Source organism: Ciconia boyciana, chromosome 4 (genome assembly GCF_034638445.1).
Source record: "Ciconia boyciana chromosome 4, ASM3463844v1, whole genome shotgun sequence".
Taxonomy (NCBI): Eukaryota; Metazoa; Chordata; class Aves; order Ciconiiformes; family Ciconiidae; genus Ciconia; species Ciconia boyciana.
In genome coordinates, this window is record NC_132937.1 from 60,727,881 (window position 1) to 60,745,467 (window position 17,587).

The following is a 17,587-nucleotide window of genomic DNA, read 5'->3' on the forward strand; positions in this document are numbered from 1 at the left end:
TGAAAAATCAACTTACTCCATTTTAGCATTTGTGCATTATGTTGACTAATGCACCCTGTGGAATAATTTTCACTGGAGGAAGAACAAGACCAAATTATTATTATTCTACTTCTCATCTAAGATCCTTTAAAACAGAAACATGATGGGGCAAGAGCAGGAATATTCACATGGTTCACCTTAAAGACAAAAATGCAGGTGAAGATAGTAGGAAGAAGGGAAGACACAGGAGAAGAGACTCTTGCATATCAATCTACTCTTACTTCACATGCTTACCATTTTAACAAATGAATTCTTTTATTCCCCTGGAAAACTACAAATCCTGCAGCTGTGAATCCTAAAAATGTAGTCGTCCCCGTTGAGTCCTTGAAAGAGAAAAAAGAAATATAATTTTCCCCTCATCCAATGAGGTATTTCTTACTAATGGCATGAATTGTTACTCCACTGTAGATTACCTCTATTTTGTTTTCCTTTTTGAAATAAATTTCGCCTTCAAATTGTACATTTCTAAAGAACAAAGACTGCTCTTGGCAATATAGTCCTCATTTATTTCTATTTAACTGAGTAACAGCATCTTATGGTTTGTTTCCGTCTACCTGTAGCTGATGACAACAGGGAATCCTTAGGTATACTTACTAATTTTGTTGAAAACATACTTCTGTGTATGTCCCATTCTTAACGTGCTGACTAACTACAAACCAGTGATTCACATCTGCTTCAACACTGATATTTTTTAAGATTTCACAATACATTGTTCCTGTGTGAGATGTTGTGTTGAATGTACCGCTGACAGACAGCATTTATGACAATAAGCAAGTACTTTTGAGTACAAACCAGAACATATGGTGATACTTGCCTTTCAAATAGGAAAGACCATTTTTTAAATCTTTAATTCCACAACAAAAGTTCTGGCTTATAGTTTTTGAGCAATGATTCAGGTGAGTTTTGTATTAACTGGATTTCCTGTCCATCCCAAGTTCCAGAACTTTTGCTAGAGTTAGTCAACTTTATTGTGCCTAAATAAATAAGGGGCAATAAAATAAGGGGGAACAGATACAGTGATGCTTCTGGAGTAGCAGCCACAGCACTGGAAGGAGCATGTCATAAGGAGCTAGGGAAGCACCTTGCTTTTCAGTTCACTTCCAGAAGACTGAAAAATTTTCCTTAAGCATGGGCCATGAACCCCTGCATGCTCCCACACTACAAGCCCTACCACACAGGTAAAGAGGAAATTCTGAGCCAGTTTTGACCCTGTTATAAGTGCCAACATAAGTTTCTGGGATGCCCTCTGAAAATCTGCAGTGTCATTTCAAACTAAAGTTTACTAAGTTGCTGACTTCACTGAGCTCTGAACCAGACGCTGTATTTCACACAGGACCACCATTCCTAGCAAAGTATATATGAAATCTGATGCAGCTCTGTATTAGAGCTGACTGGTTAAGGGCACTCACCACCAGAACAGCTAACTGGACAGCACTGCTGTTCCACCAAATGAGATTGTATACAAGCCAAAGTAAAAGCAGCAGTTAAAACATGAAGCAAGTAACACTAAAACCAAACACTGCAGATTAGTCAGATAAAACCAAGTGATTAAAAATGCAGGTGTAAGGGATAATCAGAAGTGGTAACTAAAATCACCTACTTATATAGAACCACAAAACAGGAAAGTGGAGGAATATTCAAATGTATATCTGGTTCTCCCCTCTGTACATTTGGTTTGCTGTTCTTCCTAAGATTTGCATATTTTGATGGTGTTTGAAAAACTAATCTGCCAAGGACTAACAATTTGTTGCATCTTCTGGACAAGAATAACACCGAATCCTGAAATTCTTGGCAAACATAAAATATTTCACACTTGGAGTATATAGAGAAACCTTTGCATTAAATGCAAAGAAATTATGAAGTATAATCAAGCTTTTATCATTACACTCTACTACATTCTCCTATGATGTTCTGCTTCCTCTGGAGAGACCTTTCCTTTGATTGATGCAGAAATGACAACCAGTCAATGTTCTTCTAAGGCTTAGAAGTAATACATAGTTCCAGGGCAAGTTCTTTTATAAATTACTCCCTATTTGTGCCTGGATAAAAAACAGAGCTAAATCAATTCAATTAACTTTTTTTTTACTAAATGTTAGTAAAAATAACATTTTATTAAATGCTAGTAAAAAGAACTGTTACCTTGCAAGGATGAGGATCGACACCGTAAGTTTCCAAAGAATATGCTTTCAGGAGCAAGTTAAATTCAGCAATAGCTGGGCTCTGACCTCTGTAATTACAAGAGAAACAGTATTTGACAGCAAAAAGAAAATAGGAGAAAAAGATTTTTTGACTGGAGTGTTTAAATGCCTAAAAAGGGAGGAAAGAAAAGTTCTTAATGAAATACAAACTATTTCAACCATATTCTGCTTATAATATAAAGATAGAAAACTTTTCACATGTTTTCTCCTGCTGAATTGTACAGTGCCTGATGTTTTCAGGTACATTCTGATGACTTTTTCTCAATCCTGAGATAACAACGTTATGCAGTTAACCAGAGTTATCCAATATCCTGCAAGTATTTATTGTCTTTTGATATACACACACATCAGCCTGAATATGAAATAAACCTCAGTATCTTTTTTCCACAAACTCTTGCTCCCCAACTCATTTAAAAGGATTGCACAGATTAACAAACATTCCTTCCAGCACAGGGTATAAACATGGCAATCATATTACACTGTCTACTCAGATGCATGCCTAATTATAGCAGTGCCTGTTACCATCATGATAGTTCAGAATCTGTCAGCTTTTCCATTATATGCTCCTATTTTTAGGGTGTCTATAATCAACCATGAATATACACTAAAGCCTGAAACATGGCATGCAAGACTTGAGTTCTAGCATAAGTTGCATTATTTGACTTTTGCTCTTCTAACACCTGCCATTACAATGAGCTCTAACACAGATTTACAATGCCTGTTTGTCAGTGAACTGTTCCGAGTATTATTTTATTTCCATGACTAGAGTACGTGATTCTAATAGATAATATGGTTTTGTGACAATAAGCAGTGCTTAGGACCTTTAGAAAGCCAGGCCTCATAAATGCTTCTCATACAAATTATCCAAAAAATGAGACATACACAAATCTTCAAGAAACACAGCAAGAGTCATACTTCATCTTACCCCTGCATTTTGGGGTCCAGTCTCACATTGTCACCAATGGCACTTGGGAATTGGCATTTAAAAACTGCTCTGTGCACTGGTGTAGAATAATTTCCTTGTAAGTCTGTTATCCTCCAGTAGCTAGAAACCAACAAGCATTGACATACGAGATTGAGTATCCAGCCCAAGGTTCAGTTTAACAATTACGACAACGTCTAGCATGCTTGTGGATGCCAAATCCTATTTTGAACCTACCAAGCTGATGCCCTGTGGCAATGTAAGTGTCAATAACCTTTCCTGTTACAAAGTTTTAATTCATGCTCATTTGTACTTCACTGCTCATCATCTCCCAGTCAATCCCATGATACTTCTTTGGCTTCTTCCATATGTCTTTTGGTCCTCCTTTATACTACACTACTTGGACTTCATTTCAGATCACATTTTTGTTGATGTTTAGCTTTTAAAGAATAAACACCACACAAGATTAAAGAAGAACTGTACTTCTTTCTGCTTCCTTTTTTGGCCTCTTTCTCACCACTTTCCAGTGAAGAACATATTTCAAATGGAACACCAAAAATTACAAATGTGCATTTACAGAGCTAAATATTTAAGGGGAAAACAGCATGAACACAGCAAACCAACCAAAAATGCTTATTTTGCCCGATCAGCTTTCTGATGGCTCTACTAAACTGTCTTTCTCCCTTTTCAATACTAATAAATCACAACTTTAAGTGTAATCACAACTGTAAGACCATAAATGAGCCTTAAAAAGGCAACAAGTTTGTTTCATGTACCAACCAACTGCACAGGACAGAAGTAATTAACTAACTTCACTTAAATTACTTAGAATGCTTATGTTGCATAGTGAAAAGGCAAACAAATAGACAGTTTGATTGCCTATTGGAAATTGGGCCTTACAGAAAAATAAGATCATAAAATGCATCTTTTTCCCACCTCCCTTTGCTGGTACAAAGGAAAGTAGTCACTCTTCTGGTTTGAAAGGACCAAAAAGCGACAAATAATTTGGAACAATGTGATTTAGGGGTTTTGGCATTTCCAAAAGAGAAAAAAATATTAAATTGTTATTATTATTATTAGACACATTAAAGAAGAATTAGGATTCTCTCCTCACCTATAGCCTCTGAAACTATGCTGTCTTTGTACACATCAAGTGGAACAAGCTGTGGTACTCGGAAAAAAAAAGCAGAAGACATGGACAAGTTTGATCTTATCAGATTACAGGCTAATCAAATGGCTACTGTGCAAAGCCTTAAAAGAACATCACAAAGGAGAATAGTCAAGAGCAATATCAAATGAAAAAATCCTCATTCATCCCTTATCAGGGGATTAATATTCAAGCCTTGATAATATGCTTTTCATCTGTAACTTAGCAATGAAATTTTCCTTACTAGATAAAAATGTAACTATAGCAAATCCTATCAGCAAAGAAAAGTCAACATTCTTTCATCAATCACTGATTTAACATTAGACATGCCTTTGACTGGCTTTGTTAAAAAGTCTTTAAGCTTTCTACATCCAACAAACAGCCTTACACAAAAATGTATAGAGTTTACTCACACAAGTGTTTCAACTAATGCCTCTTACAGTAGAAAAACAGAGAATATTTAGACAATGCATCTTTGCTGTTTTGTTACTCAGTTCTCTCAGGAAAGTCAGGCGTCTCTCTCAGTGCATTCACTCCTTTTGACCTTACATGACTTCCCAAATTTTTCAGTATGTATTCAGCATTAAATGGAAGAGGTATTCCCTTTCCATATGTTGCAGCCACTATAGCACCCAGCTGCAGTGTGCCAAAGGTTTTGAACACGACCAGAAAAAGAAACCATTACACAGAAAAGTTTCTGTATACCATACAAATAATAAAATGTGGATTACTTGTGAAATTAGAGCTCCACAGTTATTAGCTACGAATTAATGATTCAACCTAGAAAACAATATAAAAGTTCCCAATAAAATTTTAATGAAACAAAGACTTTAATAGAAGACTGAGAAGTCTGCAACACACTCTGTTTTCTCCTTTAGGCTCATGAGAAGTACGCACTAGAGCATGTACAAGCTCTGTTTATTCCCTGCAGGGCCCCCAATGCTGAAGCACTTCAAAGGCCAGGAAGCTCAACAGGGAATACTTCCAGGGTGTGCCACAGCAATGATCTACTTGTTTTGCTGGCTGCCCACACTAATTCACTCTAGAATTTTCTCCCCTTCATACCTTTCCTTTGAGGTATGTATCTGTTACAAACTGAAGTAGTGAAACTTGGTGAAAGTCAAGGATGAGATAGCACAGGATTGAGCATTAATTCCTTTTAACAAACAGAGAAGACTATATAGCAATAACAGCAAAGAAAAAGCAGTTTCAATGCTATTCTCAGTTTCTTGCTTCCTGAATGACCTTAGTGAAGTCACTTCATCTGTCTTCTCTGATTCTCTTACTGACTTATAAAGTGCTGTGAGATACTACTATTAACAAACTACTAATCATAATAAAAGGCATAATTATTGTCCATCCTTTTGCCTCATCTCTACATCAAACAAAGTTATTTGCTGCAGAATACAACAGCAATACTGTACTTGAGCATGCCCCATGTATGATTAATTTCTGGGTATTTATGATCTGTAGGGTGTTTCAATGTAATTAATTCAAAGAATAGATAAGTACGTACATAATGATCTGGCCTCTAGAAACATTACATGTTCACCTCCATGCAAATCAGGGAAAAGTACCAGCTATAAAGCTTTAAATAACATAGGCTTGGTCTCCATCAAACACCCTTTTCCCTGCCCTGAAACTGTGGACATACTTCACTGCAGTCTCGGGAGAGACCACAGTGACTATTTCAAGAAGGATCTCCATCTGTGAAATATTCTCCTTGTTATATGTTGGATCTTGTACCGGACACCCCTCAGCAGAACAGGGTTACCTGTGTTTCCTTTTAACCTAAAACAAAGACAGAATTCTGCATAAAGCATCAGCACATTTAGCTACACCATATACTGATCACAGAACTGCTTATCACATGGCTGAGGTTTTGCTGTTGTTTCTTCAAATCTTTTTACAGGTGGTTGAGACTCCAATTGCTATACAAGTATAGTACTAAAGGTCTTGAGTAGTTTTTACTTTTCCTTTAAGCTCAGGAGATTTTGGCAGACGGTGGCAATGTTTTTAAATACAGGCTGTCTGGTAGTATTTTTAGTCATGATAAACGTGCTGAGGAGGACTACATGGTATTGAAACACAAATCTGCTACAATTACCAGTGTTTCAGTTGTACGGGAGATAGTACGGCAACGGTGGTGATAATTTCAAAGAAAAGCACTAAACAAAGACACTGGTAAATGAAAGTGCATTGTTGGCTGTGGCTCAGTTTGTCAGAATAGCGAAGTCAGGCTTTGCACATTGCCCAGGCAGCAGTGCTGCTCCCTTGAGAACTGCCCAGGCCACCGGCACTGGGGAAGGTGAAAGCCTTTAAATGGGTCTGCATATGAAAAGAGACCCTATCACCTGGCAAGTAGCTGAATTGCTGAAATGTTGCTCGAACATATAAAACTTAGAACACTGCAGAACACTCAAATATCAATTTTAACTTGTACTGTAAAATTGTTTTTTTCTCTCAGATAGATAGAATTCCAGGATAAGAAAAACCTGTATCATCACTTCAAAACAATAATCAAACTCTTTTACTGAGTCTATTAAACAGTTATGGGTTTAATTTTACACCACGCACACTGTAATGACATGTGCCACTTACATAACTCCTTCTTCCAGAACATTTGAAATTACTTGTGTGCTTCAGAGATCAAGCTGAGATGGTATCTCTGAAATCTGTGTTTAGGTATTCGTATTTCAACTTTACTTCATAAATTGATGCAGTGACACAGACAGCTTTAAGCCTATTCAACAGACAGAATACATTTACAGAGCAGATGCAGTTTTAATTTACCTATTATTAATTTAAAATCTATTCCCATGATACAGAGACGTCTACTGAGCTATCTGTTTTTAATATCACAGTAGACTCATCTTTCTGGTCCTGACACATCTGGCCCATAAAGCCTTCTCCCAAATAAAGAGGAGGTGGCAAGGGAGCAGAGGGGCAGAGGAAATAGGTCCTTTCAGCTGATGAAGAAATCCCTAGATTGTAGAAATTCACACAGACATCTGAATTCAGCAGTATGCTAAATATGCAGAACCTGAATCCAAACATCACCATGAAACAGGCAACAACTAGCTTGGTAAAGAAAACAACCACATGTGTGGATCATGATTATGACCACTATTCCCAGGGCGGGGAGCACAGGCACATACACACATAAAATAAATCTTTCCTAAAGCTAAAAAAATTATCAATGTTACAATAAAAACAGCTACCTTTTTCAGTTCAAGTAGATTATCCTTTCTACTGAATACTTCTTGGAATTCCCATTAAAAGAAAAATCACATGTATTGATATATCTTTTCAGTTTTTCATTGTATCAGACAGACCTTTGGGAAAAGAGGAGGGAAAAGACACCTGTTTTGTCTGTGAAGTTCCTTCCTCTAGATTAGTTCTACAACTGCATCTTCCATTAAAATCATGCTCAGGTAAAGCTGCTCCTCACCATAAAGCTTCTGGAAATACTCTCTGTGCCACGCAAACACCAATCCAGCAAAACAGCATCCCACTCTTAACATTTTCTAGTAGTGCATCCAGAATTACAAGTACGGTTCCTTAATTTTAACGGGTTTTAAGCACACTTCTGTAAGAAAAAAATGATTCAGAAGAACAAAGCTTTGAGGAAAGCAACACACACATCATTCTTTAGGGAAAGGACTAGGTGACCAGAAGAACCTGTTATTTCAAACTTCTAACAAATATATGTTCCAGCCATCTCTCTAATTCAGTCAAATTACTACTGATAAGAATTATGGAGTGAAAGAATACACCAGAAGAATACAGCAGAATAGAAACAAACAAATTATTCACCTATTACAGCAAACACAATGGCATTTTAATACCAGATTGCTAAATTAGAGAGAATTAGGTAATTTTGAAGTTGCAGTGACATGTGCCAACATACAGCCTGATGGATAAACCTCAATGCCTACACTGGGAAACTGTAAATGAGCCAGCATAAGCTACCAAGGCTGAAATGAAGAGGACATTCAGTGCAGCCCAGGGCTCTAACGTAGGTGGGACCCCAAGCAGCTGCCACCACTATCTGCCTATGAACTCCCACTGCACATCATCGTCCTCCTCAGCTCTCCAAAGTCCTTGGTATACTTCATATAGCTGAGAACTACAAAGACTTCGGCTCCTTAGTCCTAGAAGTCAGCTATCCCTGCTGTAGCCCAAGTCCTGCCCTTTTCCAAACTCCCCTCTCCCCTCCATGTAAACCTCAACAGATCCTTGGTCCCCAGCAAAGTAGCTTCTGTCTCCTGTAACGTGGCTTGCAAGTTTTGGAGCACACCGTATGTCCTTCCAATCAGACTCCCTTTGTGTATATGAGGCCGTTAGATACCAATGTGATTAGGGTAGTATAAGAAGCTAAATATAAAGTGTAGATGAGTATGCCACCAGTATTAAATGCATAAGAGCAGATAGTATGTAGTTTTAATTGCGAGAAGCTCTTAAATGAAATACAAGATCCACCTCATTCTGGACTTGCTAAACAGGAATTTAGTTTTAGCACTTTTTAATGTATTCAACAGCATGCAAGAAGTTGCTTTAATCTTGGATCAAACGATATTAACACCCACAAAGAGAAGCATTTTCTAGCAACCCTTGCCAAGTCTTCTAGGACAGCCTCCCAGAATATACTCTAATAGTAACATCTGTAGTTATGCTTGCCAGTGGCTCCACTGACAGCTCCATGTCTGCACGAGAGCTGGAGAGCCAGATCAGCAGAGACCAAGAAATCCTGTACTCCTGCTCGCACCAGAGTCTAAGCACCCATGGTAACCAATGGTACGGTGAAGGGAATACAGTAAGAGTTAGAGCAGCAGAGGAAAGTTAAAAGTGCTTAAATCCCCACCAAGTAGTTACAGTACAGATGATGCAGCAAAGGATAAAAATGTTATATGCCCTTCAAATCAAATTTAAATAACACTTCTCATTTAGCTTGGATCAAAGACAAGCATTAATTTGCTACTCTGGTTTTCAAGAAAAAACTACCCTTTAGCTTAAAAGTCTAAATTGCTTTTGAGATAGTTAATAGCAGAACATGGCAGTGATTTCACACCCTCAGAGGAAACTTTTTCTTTTCCCAAAAGATGTTCTCCCACATACGACTTTTGCAAAAGCTGGAGTATTTGATACCCACAATGGAGATGACAGCCAATTCAGTAGCACTCAACCTTCTTGAGCCTGTATCCACAATGGCCATCCCAAGCAATAATAAATAACTTGCACTTTACCTATACGAGGTCAGCCTGGGAAACAGGCATTTGAACAGTTGATGTAACTCTATAATTTACTGGGCAAAGCTAATGTTTGCATAGGCCTGTCAGATAAATTAATAGCTGTTTACATAATACTTTCATCTAAATTACATGGCATAATATTTCATATCAGAAATAAGTAAAAATGGATCATTAGTTTTCAGGTGGGATACAAAAAAAAAAATCTTTATTTTCAACCACTGAGTCCTTTCAAAAAAGAAAAAAAGGGAAAAAAACACAATTCCTACAAACATAAATTCCCTTGCTAGGTATTCATGTGGATCTTCTCTTTAGAAATCTCTGTATTTTCAGGCGCCTGGCCTCAGGGAGCTCTGGCTGACAGGTATGTTTCAAAAGCCAGGGAATTTTATCAGAGTAATGAATGTTCTGTTAAAGGACATAAGATTTGATATAAATTCACAGGAAGGAATTTTTGTCTTGGAAAAGAGAGAAAGGAATGTGACTGCACTAAAAACATCTGATGTTTTAATTTGGTTGTCTGAAGCAAATCCCTCAGTTGTAACAACACAGAAGTCAATTTGGAACTAGTACTCACGCAGGTGTGTACGTTCGTACAAAGTCCATTCTTTTGTAAGAGGAGCCCACCAAATCCAATAGCAATAGCTAGAAGCAAAACTGGGCCAGCTACTAATGCAGGTTGCCCAAGCAAACAAACAGTACTAATTCTGCCATGGAAAAAGTACAACTGTTTTGGGAACATCTGAAAGGAGCAAAATCCTGATATATTAAAAAAAAAAAAAAACCATAACAAAACAAAACCTCAAATCCCAAAGATATTATTAAGATCACCTGAGTGATCTTTCACACAGAAACCCAGTAATGCTAGTAATCCCTGCTGTTGTGCTTGAAGAATTAAACTTTCACTCAGCTTTCCTATCCTCTACCTAGAAGATTTCATGACTCCGCTTAACCTCATTTCATGGGTTAGTTTTGTTTTGGTTTTCCCCAAGTCTATACAGAAATCTTCACTATATTTTACTTAAACTGCGGGCTTTTGGTTACCAGAAATAAAAATTAACTAAGGCTTTACACACTAAGCACAGTGCAGTGTATTAAATATCTTTAATACTGCCAAAACAGGTGAGAAGTGAGCATGTGGTTCCATGTACTTTTGTGTGGAAGTCAAGTAAAAGAAAGTAAGTTATTTTTAACCTGGATCATTTCAATGATGTGATTTACAATGCAACCTTACAAACACTGTACACATCTAACTAAAAGGGATAAGGGACATGCAAATGAACAACCTGGGGAGGGACCTTAGCATTCACTTCACTTGAAGAAGAAGGTATACCAGAATACGTTCACAGAATATCTAGATTTTTATGGCCCAAATCTTTTCCAGTCTGTTAAGAGTGGCAGGGAAACAGAAATGCAAGTAGCTAATACTTCAGTAGCTATGCTTTGTTGTAACCATACCCAAAACCATAACTTTGGAATCAATTTTTAATTCTTTTAAGAACAAGTCTCCAAGTCTCATCAGTTCCTAGTGCATCCTCACATATTCTAAGATTTTAAGTCCTAAGAGCATTATCTCTTCACCTCCCAGCAGTACACCATGTTTCAAAAGAGGACTTACCTGGAATGACAGGAAAATGAGTATTGTGATGAAATCAAGGCAGGTGTTTGCCCCACCACTGGTAAGGTTCAATGAAATTATTCCTGTACCTCTCCCTTTCTCAATGAGGGAAGAATAATTCATTAAAATTCACAGGACAATTAATCACATCCCAGTAAAGCTGACATGCATTTCTGTCTGTCACATTTATATTTTTGCAGTTAGGTGCAGTGGAAAGTCACATAAAAGGTCACATTTTGCTAAAATCCAGTGATGTTCTCACAGCCACAAAAGATAAGAAATAGGGGCACTATGTCGTACATCTGTTTTAACTAATAAGAACAAGGCTTTTAAATGACACAAGATGAGTCACTAAGTCACTGGCAGCTGTCACAGTACCCTATCGCTGCTTCCCAGGCATTCCCCTCAGTGTCTTCATGCGCCTTTCAAAAGGCAAATTCTTCCAACATGCCGTAGGACAGAAGAAAAGATGTGCCCAGTGAACAGGCCTTGAGGATGCTGAGACAGGATCCAGTGAAGAACTGGCCCCTTCCAAGCCACAGGGTTTTGGTTATATGGGAGCCTGTTGCAGGAGAGAGATGCCATGATCTTTGTTTATTTACACGTGCGAAGAAAACAAAGAACTTGCAGTGCTGAAGCTCAGAAGTAACTCTTCTGAAGGTAGCAGAATGGCAGCTGGATTAAAATGGCTCTTAGTCTCTTCTGCTCTCCTCACATGTTAGCCCTCCGCCAACACGTCACTCAAGTATCTTGTTACAAAAAGGCCAGGGGAACCTTTTGCAGCATTTTTAAAAATACTCATTGAGCAGCAAGTTATTAATTCTTATCAGAAAATTCAGCTTGCTGAATGCAGTGAAACAGATGTGCTGATCAATACCAAACAGAAGCCTGTAAGCTCAGTGTTTTTTCTAAGCATCTTTTTCCAGCTAGATATGGAAATCTGGTTGTCTAGCACTGGACATATCTATATATAGTTCATTTATGTGATGGATATGTTTTATTAATTTGTACTGCTAAAATAGAGATCCATGGAATTAAATATCTGGAAAAAGGTAAAACTTCTATGTGAATAGTGGATGTCTGATGTAAAAAAATGTAATAGGATGATCAATTTGGGGAAGACAGAGCTACAGTGGAAAATTGCCAGATAGTAGCTATCCAGACAGCTCTGAAACTGTCTTTGTAACCAGACAAATAGGTAAGGCACACCAGATGTTGACATAAGCAAAAGAAAACAGAAAAGAAAGAAAAGAGTTCCTGAGGGCTGCAAAGAGGTATAAGCCACTGAGCCTAACATTCATAACATACAAAGTGGTAAAATCTAGAATAGAAAGGGAATTAAGGAACATAAAGTGGGCTATATGAGGAGAGTTCTGCTATAAATTATAGTTATGCCTCAAACGCCTCCTGGAATTCTTTGCAGGAATCAGCAGATCCACAGGCAAAAGAAGTCGGGTTGATACCATCTGATTTCCAAAAGGCAATAACGAATAGTGACCCTCACCAAGACTGCTGAAGAAATTCCGGGGACATCCTCACATGCTGAGAAGCCATTGATGGGAGGAATCCATGACTAGGTGAATCCCAGAGGGACCTGTGCGAAGGCTTGTAACTTTTACTGTCACAGGATCAGGAACATTACACTAACGGGAAAGAGGGTTTAAAAAATGAGCTAGAAATGTGCCTGGTTATTCATAACAGAGGAACTAGCAGATTAAATTCACAATGGATGGGCAGAATTATGCACAAGGGAAAAAACCAACACAGAAAAATACATCTCTCCCAGGGCTATGAAATACAAAAAACACCAGCTTTGGCTAATCACCCTTCCTTCCCTTTTCCTAACTTTAAATAAAGGACTAGCCTGTACTTGAAAGACTGAATTGATCAAAATCTTTTCAATTGCACCTTGGCTTAATTGATGAAAGACCTTGGTTTTCAAAGGTTGAATTTATCCTTTGGAAATCTGCAGCCACTGTATGGAACAATACTGAAAGTAAGAGAAATTCTGTTTTCTTTTTTAAAAGGCTGTTTCTATGGGTCTGTGTAAAGTGCAGCCTGGACTGCTCTAAAAATATTAGATGTAGCTGTGCCATTTAAAACATTGTTTCACTGAAAGAAATATAAACAAAGTATATAGGTTTAGGAAGGAAAAAAGAGAAGACACATTAATACTGGCAAGCTTACTGTCATGAATGTTGCACTTTGGTTCAACAACATATTTGATAGGCTTCTGGGAAAAAAAAAGTGTTTTAAGTTTTAACTCCTCCGAAAATGAATTTTTCATTTTCTTTCTTTTTTCCCCAGGAACTTGGTGTCTCACAATCTAATTTTTATGTAAATAGTGTTCATATACTTAAGCTAAGCATTTACATATATCACAATATGAAAACAAAACATAGGGGTTTAAAGCAAGTGCAAAGAGCCTTGTAATCTTTGAATAAAAATTGTCCTTCTACTTTATGTAATTAATCGTCGGCTTTCATTTAATTTTCTTCACATCCTATTCCTCTCCAAGTTTTCCGAGGACTATCCTCAACTAAGCGAAATGAGGAGGGTATCATGCAAGCGACCGTCATGACGACTGTGCATGTCATTCACTGACAGTCCTGAAGAGGGTATAGTTGCACAACGCACTCTCCTGAAACACCTTTCTCTCCTGAAATACTCTGCTTCAGGGACACATTCAACTTTGAAACCAAAAGATTGATTAAGCTATCTTTCTCCGTTCCCCATTGTCACACTATTAAAAGTTTAGGACAGAAAAAGAGCATGCAGAGTTCTGAATCTCACCTCCTTAGTCTTCCAAAGAAATTATTTAAATACATTTCTGTGCAATTCACCACTATGTTAACAACCTACAGATAAAATAACTTAATTACAGTTTCAGTCAGGTCAATATCTAGCAAGAATTTTATAATTGCACTACATACAGAAATTTCACAGCAAAAGACAGTAAGTGTGATCCCTCAATGAAAGATGTTATTCCACTAATCAACCAGAGGAACACTCACAATGTCAGCCACTCCCGCTAACCAGACCTACATTTCAAGCAAATGCAGTCTGAATTACCAGCACACATGCAGGAATCAGCTATGATTAATGAAGGTTAACAGGAAACGAAAACCCACTAATCTGAAACCACATTTTCAAATACAGCATATTAGACAGTATATTGGTAGAGCATCTATTATAATCCAAGGAACAAACACTCCTAGTTAACATACACTATTTGGAAACAGATAAAAGTATTTCTCAGCTGTCTGTTTACCAAACAGCATTCTAAATTACCTGAATTCATTTTTATGCATTTCAGCTATTTTCTTCTTGAGCTTTTGTGACTGCTTGGGAAAAATCTTAAAGTCACTGATGTAATTCTCTGGGTGTTCATCAGGATCATGATCACCAAGCTCAGCTAAACAGATCCGAAACACAAAACAAAACAGAAAAATTCAATTGCAACATTAGTTAATATGGAGAAAACTCAATAAATACAATGTAACTGAATACACTTCCATGATCAGTAAGAATCCAGCATCTCTCAAGTAATCAATTGAAGAATTGATACTTAACTGAAACAACAAAATCCTTATAACTGCCACTTCAATCAATGAGTTTCAGGTGAAGTTCATGGTTTATTAACTGCAGCAGTAAGTAGCAATCCTAAACTATTTTCTGTGGCAGAAACATGCTCTGTAAACAGAGGCTCCTCTTTTGAACACCTGTCATTCTGGTATCAGGCAGAACTAAAACAATGCCCTCCAGATTCTCCTCTTTTTTACACCAATTTATCCTCGCTGATATGAACTGGTTTAATTCTGTTCTAGCAGAGAAACACAGGCTGTAACATTATTTAAGGTGGCCCACAGCATTTGACTCCTCTTCTAAAAGATGTGCCACTTAGGTACCCAAACATGGCATTTAGTGTTTTAATTTTCTACGTAAGCCTCTTCTAATAAGGTCTAGACTCTATCTTGTTTTGGATATGCTGCCTTATAATGCATTAATGACTTAATTCATGTTAAGGCAGAATGAAGGGGCCTTCCACACATATGAAGTCCCTAATCAGACATCTAGCTAACTACTTCTCTGTTTGCAATTCAAGACATATACCAGAATGTGGCCCTAAGGAAATGATGGGGAGAGACAGAGAGAGAATTTTAAAAAAAGGGGGGGGGGGGGGGGGGGGGAAAGACCTTTCTCCTTGAATTACGTCTACTATTTTTGCCAGAGATTCCATCATCACACAGGTCTTCTTTACCATAAGGAAGGGCACTGAATGACATTTTTTCCTGCTTAGTTCAAATGGAATAGGCTACATTTACATTCAGGATTCAAAACAGAATTTAGCTTTGTTTATAACTGGAATCTAACATCAATGCCATAATTTTTCACTTAAATGCTAAGACAACCCATTGTTTTGAAATTTTTTAAAGTTCCATTTGGTTTTAGTTGGCTAAATGGCTAAATTACTTAAAACACTTTATAGTGCATGTCAATGCAGGGCAACAGTACAACTGAAAAAATTATACACATTATTGCTAGCTATATTCCCACAACAGTTTTGAGTTTCTCTTTCTACTGAACACACCTATGAGTTAAGTATTTAAAAAAGCCTGCTGCTTGTACTTACCTTGTACAATACAGGCACCCAGGTAGGCAGCATCAGAAAAAGAACACAGCAAACGGCCATGGAAAATGTCCCTTTTTATTTGTAGATATAAGAGGTATCTGAAATATAATTTAAAAAATTATTAAAAGATGCCACATCATTTCCTAACAGGTTTAACTTATCAGTGTGAAACCAGTTGTGCAACTATTCTGGATCTGTCTCTTGCTACCTTAAATGGTAGGAAAAGGAGGCAAAGCGCAACCACAGGAAAAACTAGATGTACAACAAGAGATTTTTCTCACTAACAGTGAAATAATGACAGCAGAAGTAACAGAAACCCACTAAGAGATAGCATGGAGGGTATTTGATTTAAAATGTACAGCTCTTAACAATGCTCATTAGTAACGTGAAATAAATTACAGTAAAGTAAGTTCATTTGAGCACACCCCCTCTCATTAAATACAGGTTTGCACAATGAAATCTCTATCTCTGTAGACAAAATAGCACATTGATCACAGCGGAGAAGATATCTTTCCTTTTCTTTTTTTAATGCACAAAGAATCCTAGATGAAGTTTTGAGGCAGAAGCAACCCTCTGAGGCCCAGGGGGGCTGCGGGCACAGGGGACCTGCCCGCAGGGAACCTCTCCCATTCCTCCCAGAGCTGTTCTTCCTCCAGAAGAACTGGAGAAAAGAAAACAAAAGGCTCCTTCTACCTGCCCTCTGCCTCCTACCACAGAGCAGCATTATTTCTAATAGTAAGAGGAGAGGTGCAGCTGCGAGGCCATCGCTTTCTCACCCGGAGAGAGCAGCCTCCCAGAGATGGACCAACTCACAGCCCAGTCACACTCGCAGCTCCTTTCCCAGCCACCTAACTGGTTACAGCTGCACCATTCCACAGCTTCATCCCTCTGGGAAAATAAACCACTTAAGCATTGCTTTAGCCAGATAAAATCAACTATCTAGAGGGTGCTATCAGACTTCTGCAGTCCTTCAGGACGTTCCTTGATGCTGCCAGTCCTCTCCAACCTTGAGCTACAGTGTAGCCGATAAAAATGTGCTTTATGAATAACACTGATGTCAGACCTATTTTGCCCAAGTTACTTGGTTCTGTGTGTACCATGAGCTCCTGCACCAAGTAGCTTATCTGAAGCTTACAGTGAGTTCCAGATTCGAGCAAGACTGGAAGTATTACCTGAAGGGCAAGAGAAATTTTCCTCCTTTCCTTGGATTGTTACTAAATGCTACATAATTATGAGACACTTATCACTGAGAAAAGCAATTTGTTCTCATTGTGAACACATCCCTTCACTGCATTACAGTATTACAAGTTTCTACAGGAACCTGGCACTTTAAGGCTTTTTTTTTATTTAGAAACTCCTTTTTTTTTTCCTGTAATCAGTGTCCAGTAACAGCTAGCTAAGTCACTTCCATAATTTGGTACTGCTACAGTACAAGTAGTTCCCAGAGGAGAACTGCATCAGGGTGAACTGAAGGCTTCAGTGAGATGCAGTAAAAATTCTTAATCTGCAAGGACAGCCTACTGGAAAAGGCCCAGTATATTGATGCAGATACCACACAAAACTTGGGCAAATGAGCAGTCCCCATCCTAAAACTTTTGGTAAGTCTTACCAGGGTGAAAAATCGGGTTGTGGTTCTCCAGAGTGACCATTAGCTTGAGGCCAAACTGAGTTCACCTTTTAAGAAGTGCCAAAAAAAGCCACCTATGAAAGGGCAGCCCAAGATTTCACAGCATGGCTTGTTAGCTGAGCTGTAAGGTCAACAGAACTCCAGGGACACTGCA

The 17,587-nt window shown here is 38.0% G+C and overlaps 1 protein-coding gene across 1 annotated transcript in view; it reads right to left on the reverse strand.

The window, feature by feature from the left end:
- FRMD3 (FERM domain containing 3) overlaps positions 1-17,587 on the reverse strand; it is a 140,355-nt gene that overhangs the window by 26,680 nt on the left and 96,088 nt on the right. Inside the window, exons 5-8 of the mRNA XM_072859275.1 lie at positions 15,807-15,904; positions 14,465-14,588; positions 2,179-2,266; positions 274-362 (exon numbers count right to left, since the gene is read on the reverse strand). Coding sequence (XP_072715376.1) covers positions 274-362; positions 2,179-2,266; positions 14,465-14,588; positions 15,807-15,904 — 399 coding nt within the window. The remainder of the gene's footprint in view (positions 1-273; positions 363-2,178; positions 2,267-14,464; positions 14,589-15,806; positions 15,905-17,587) is intronic.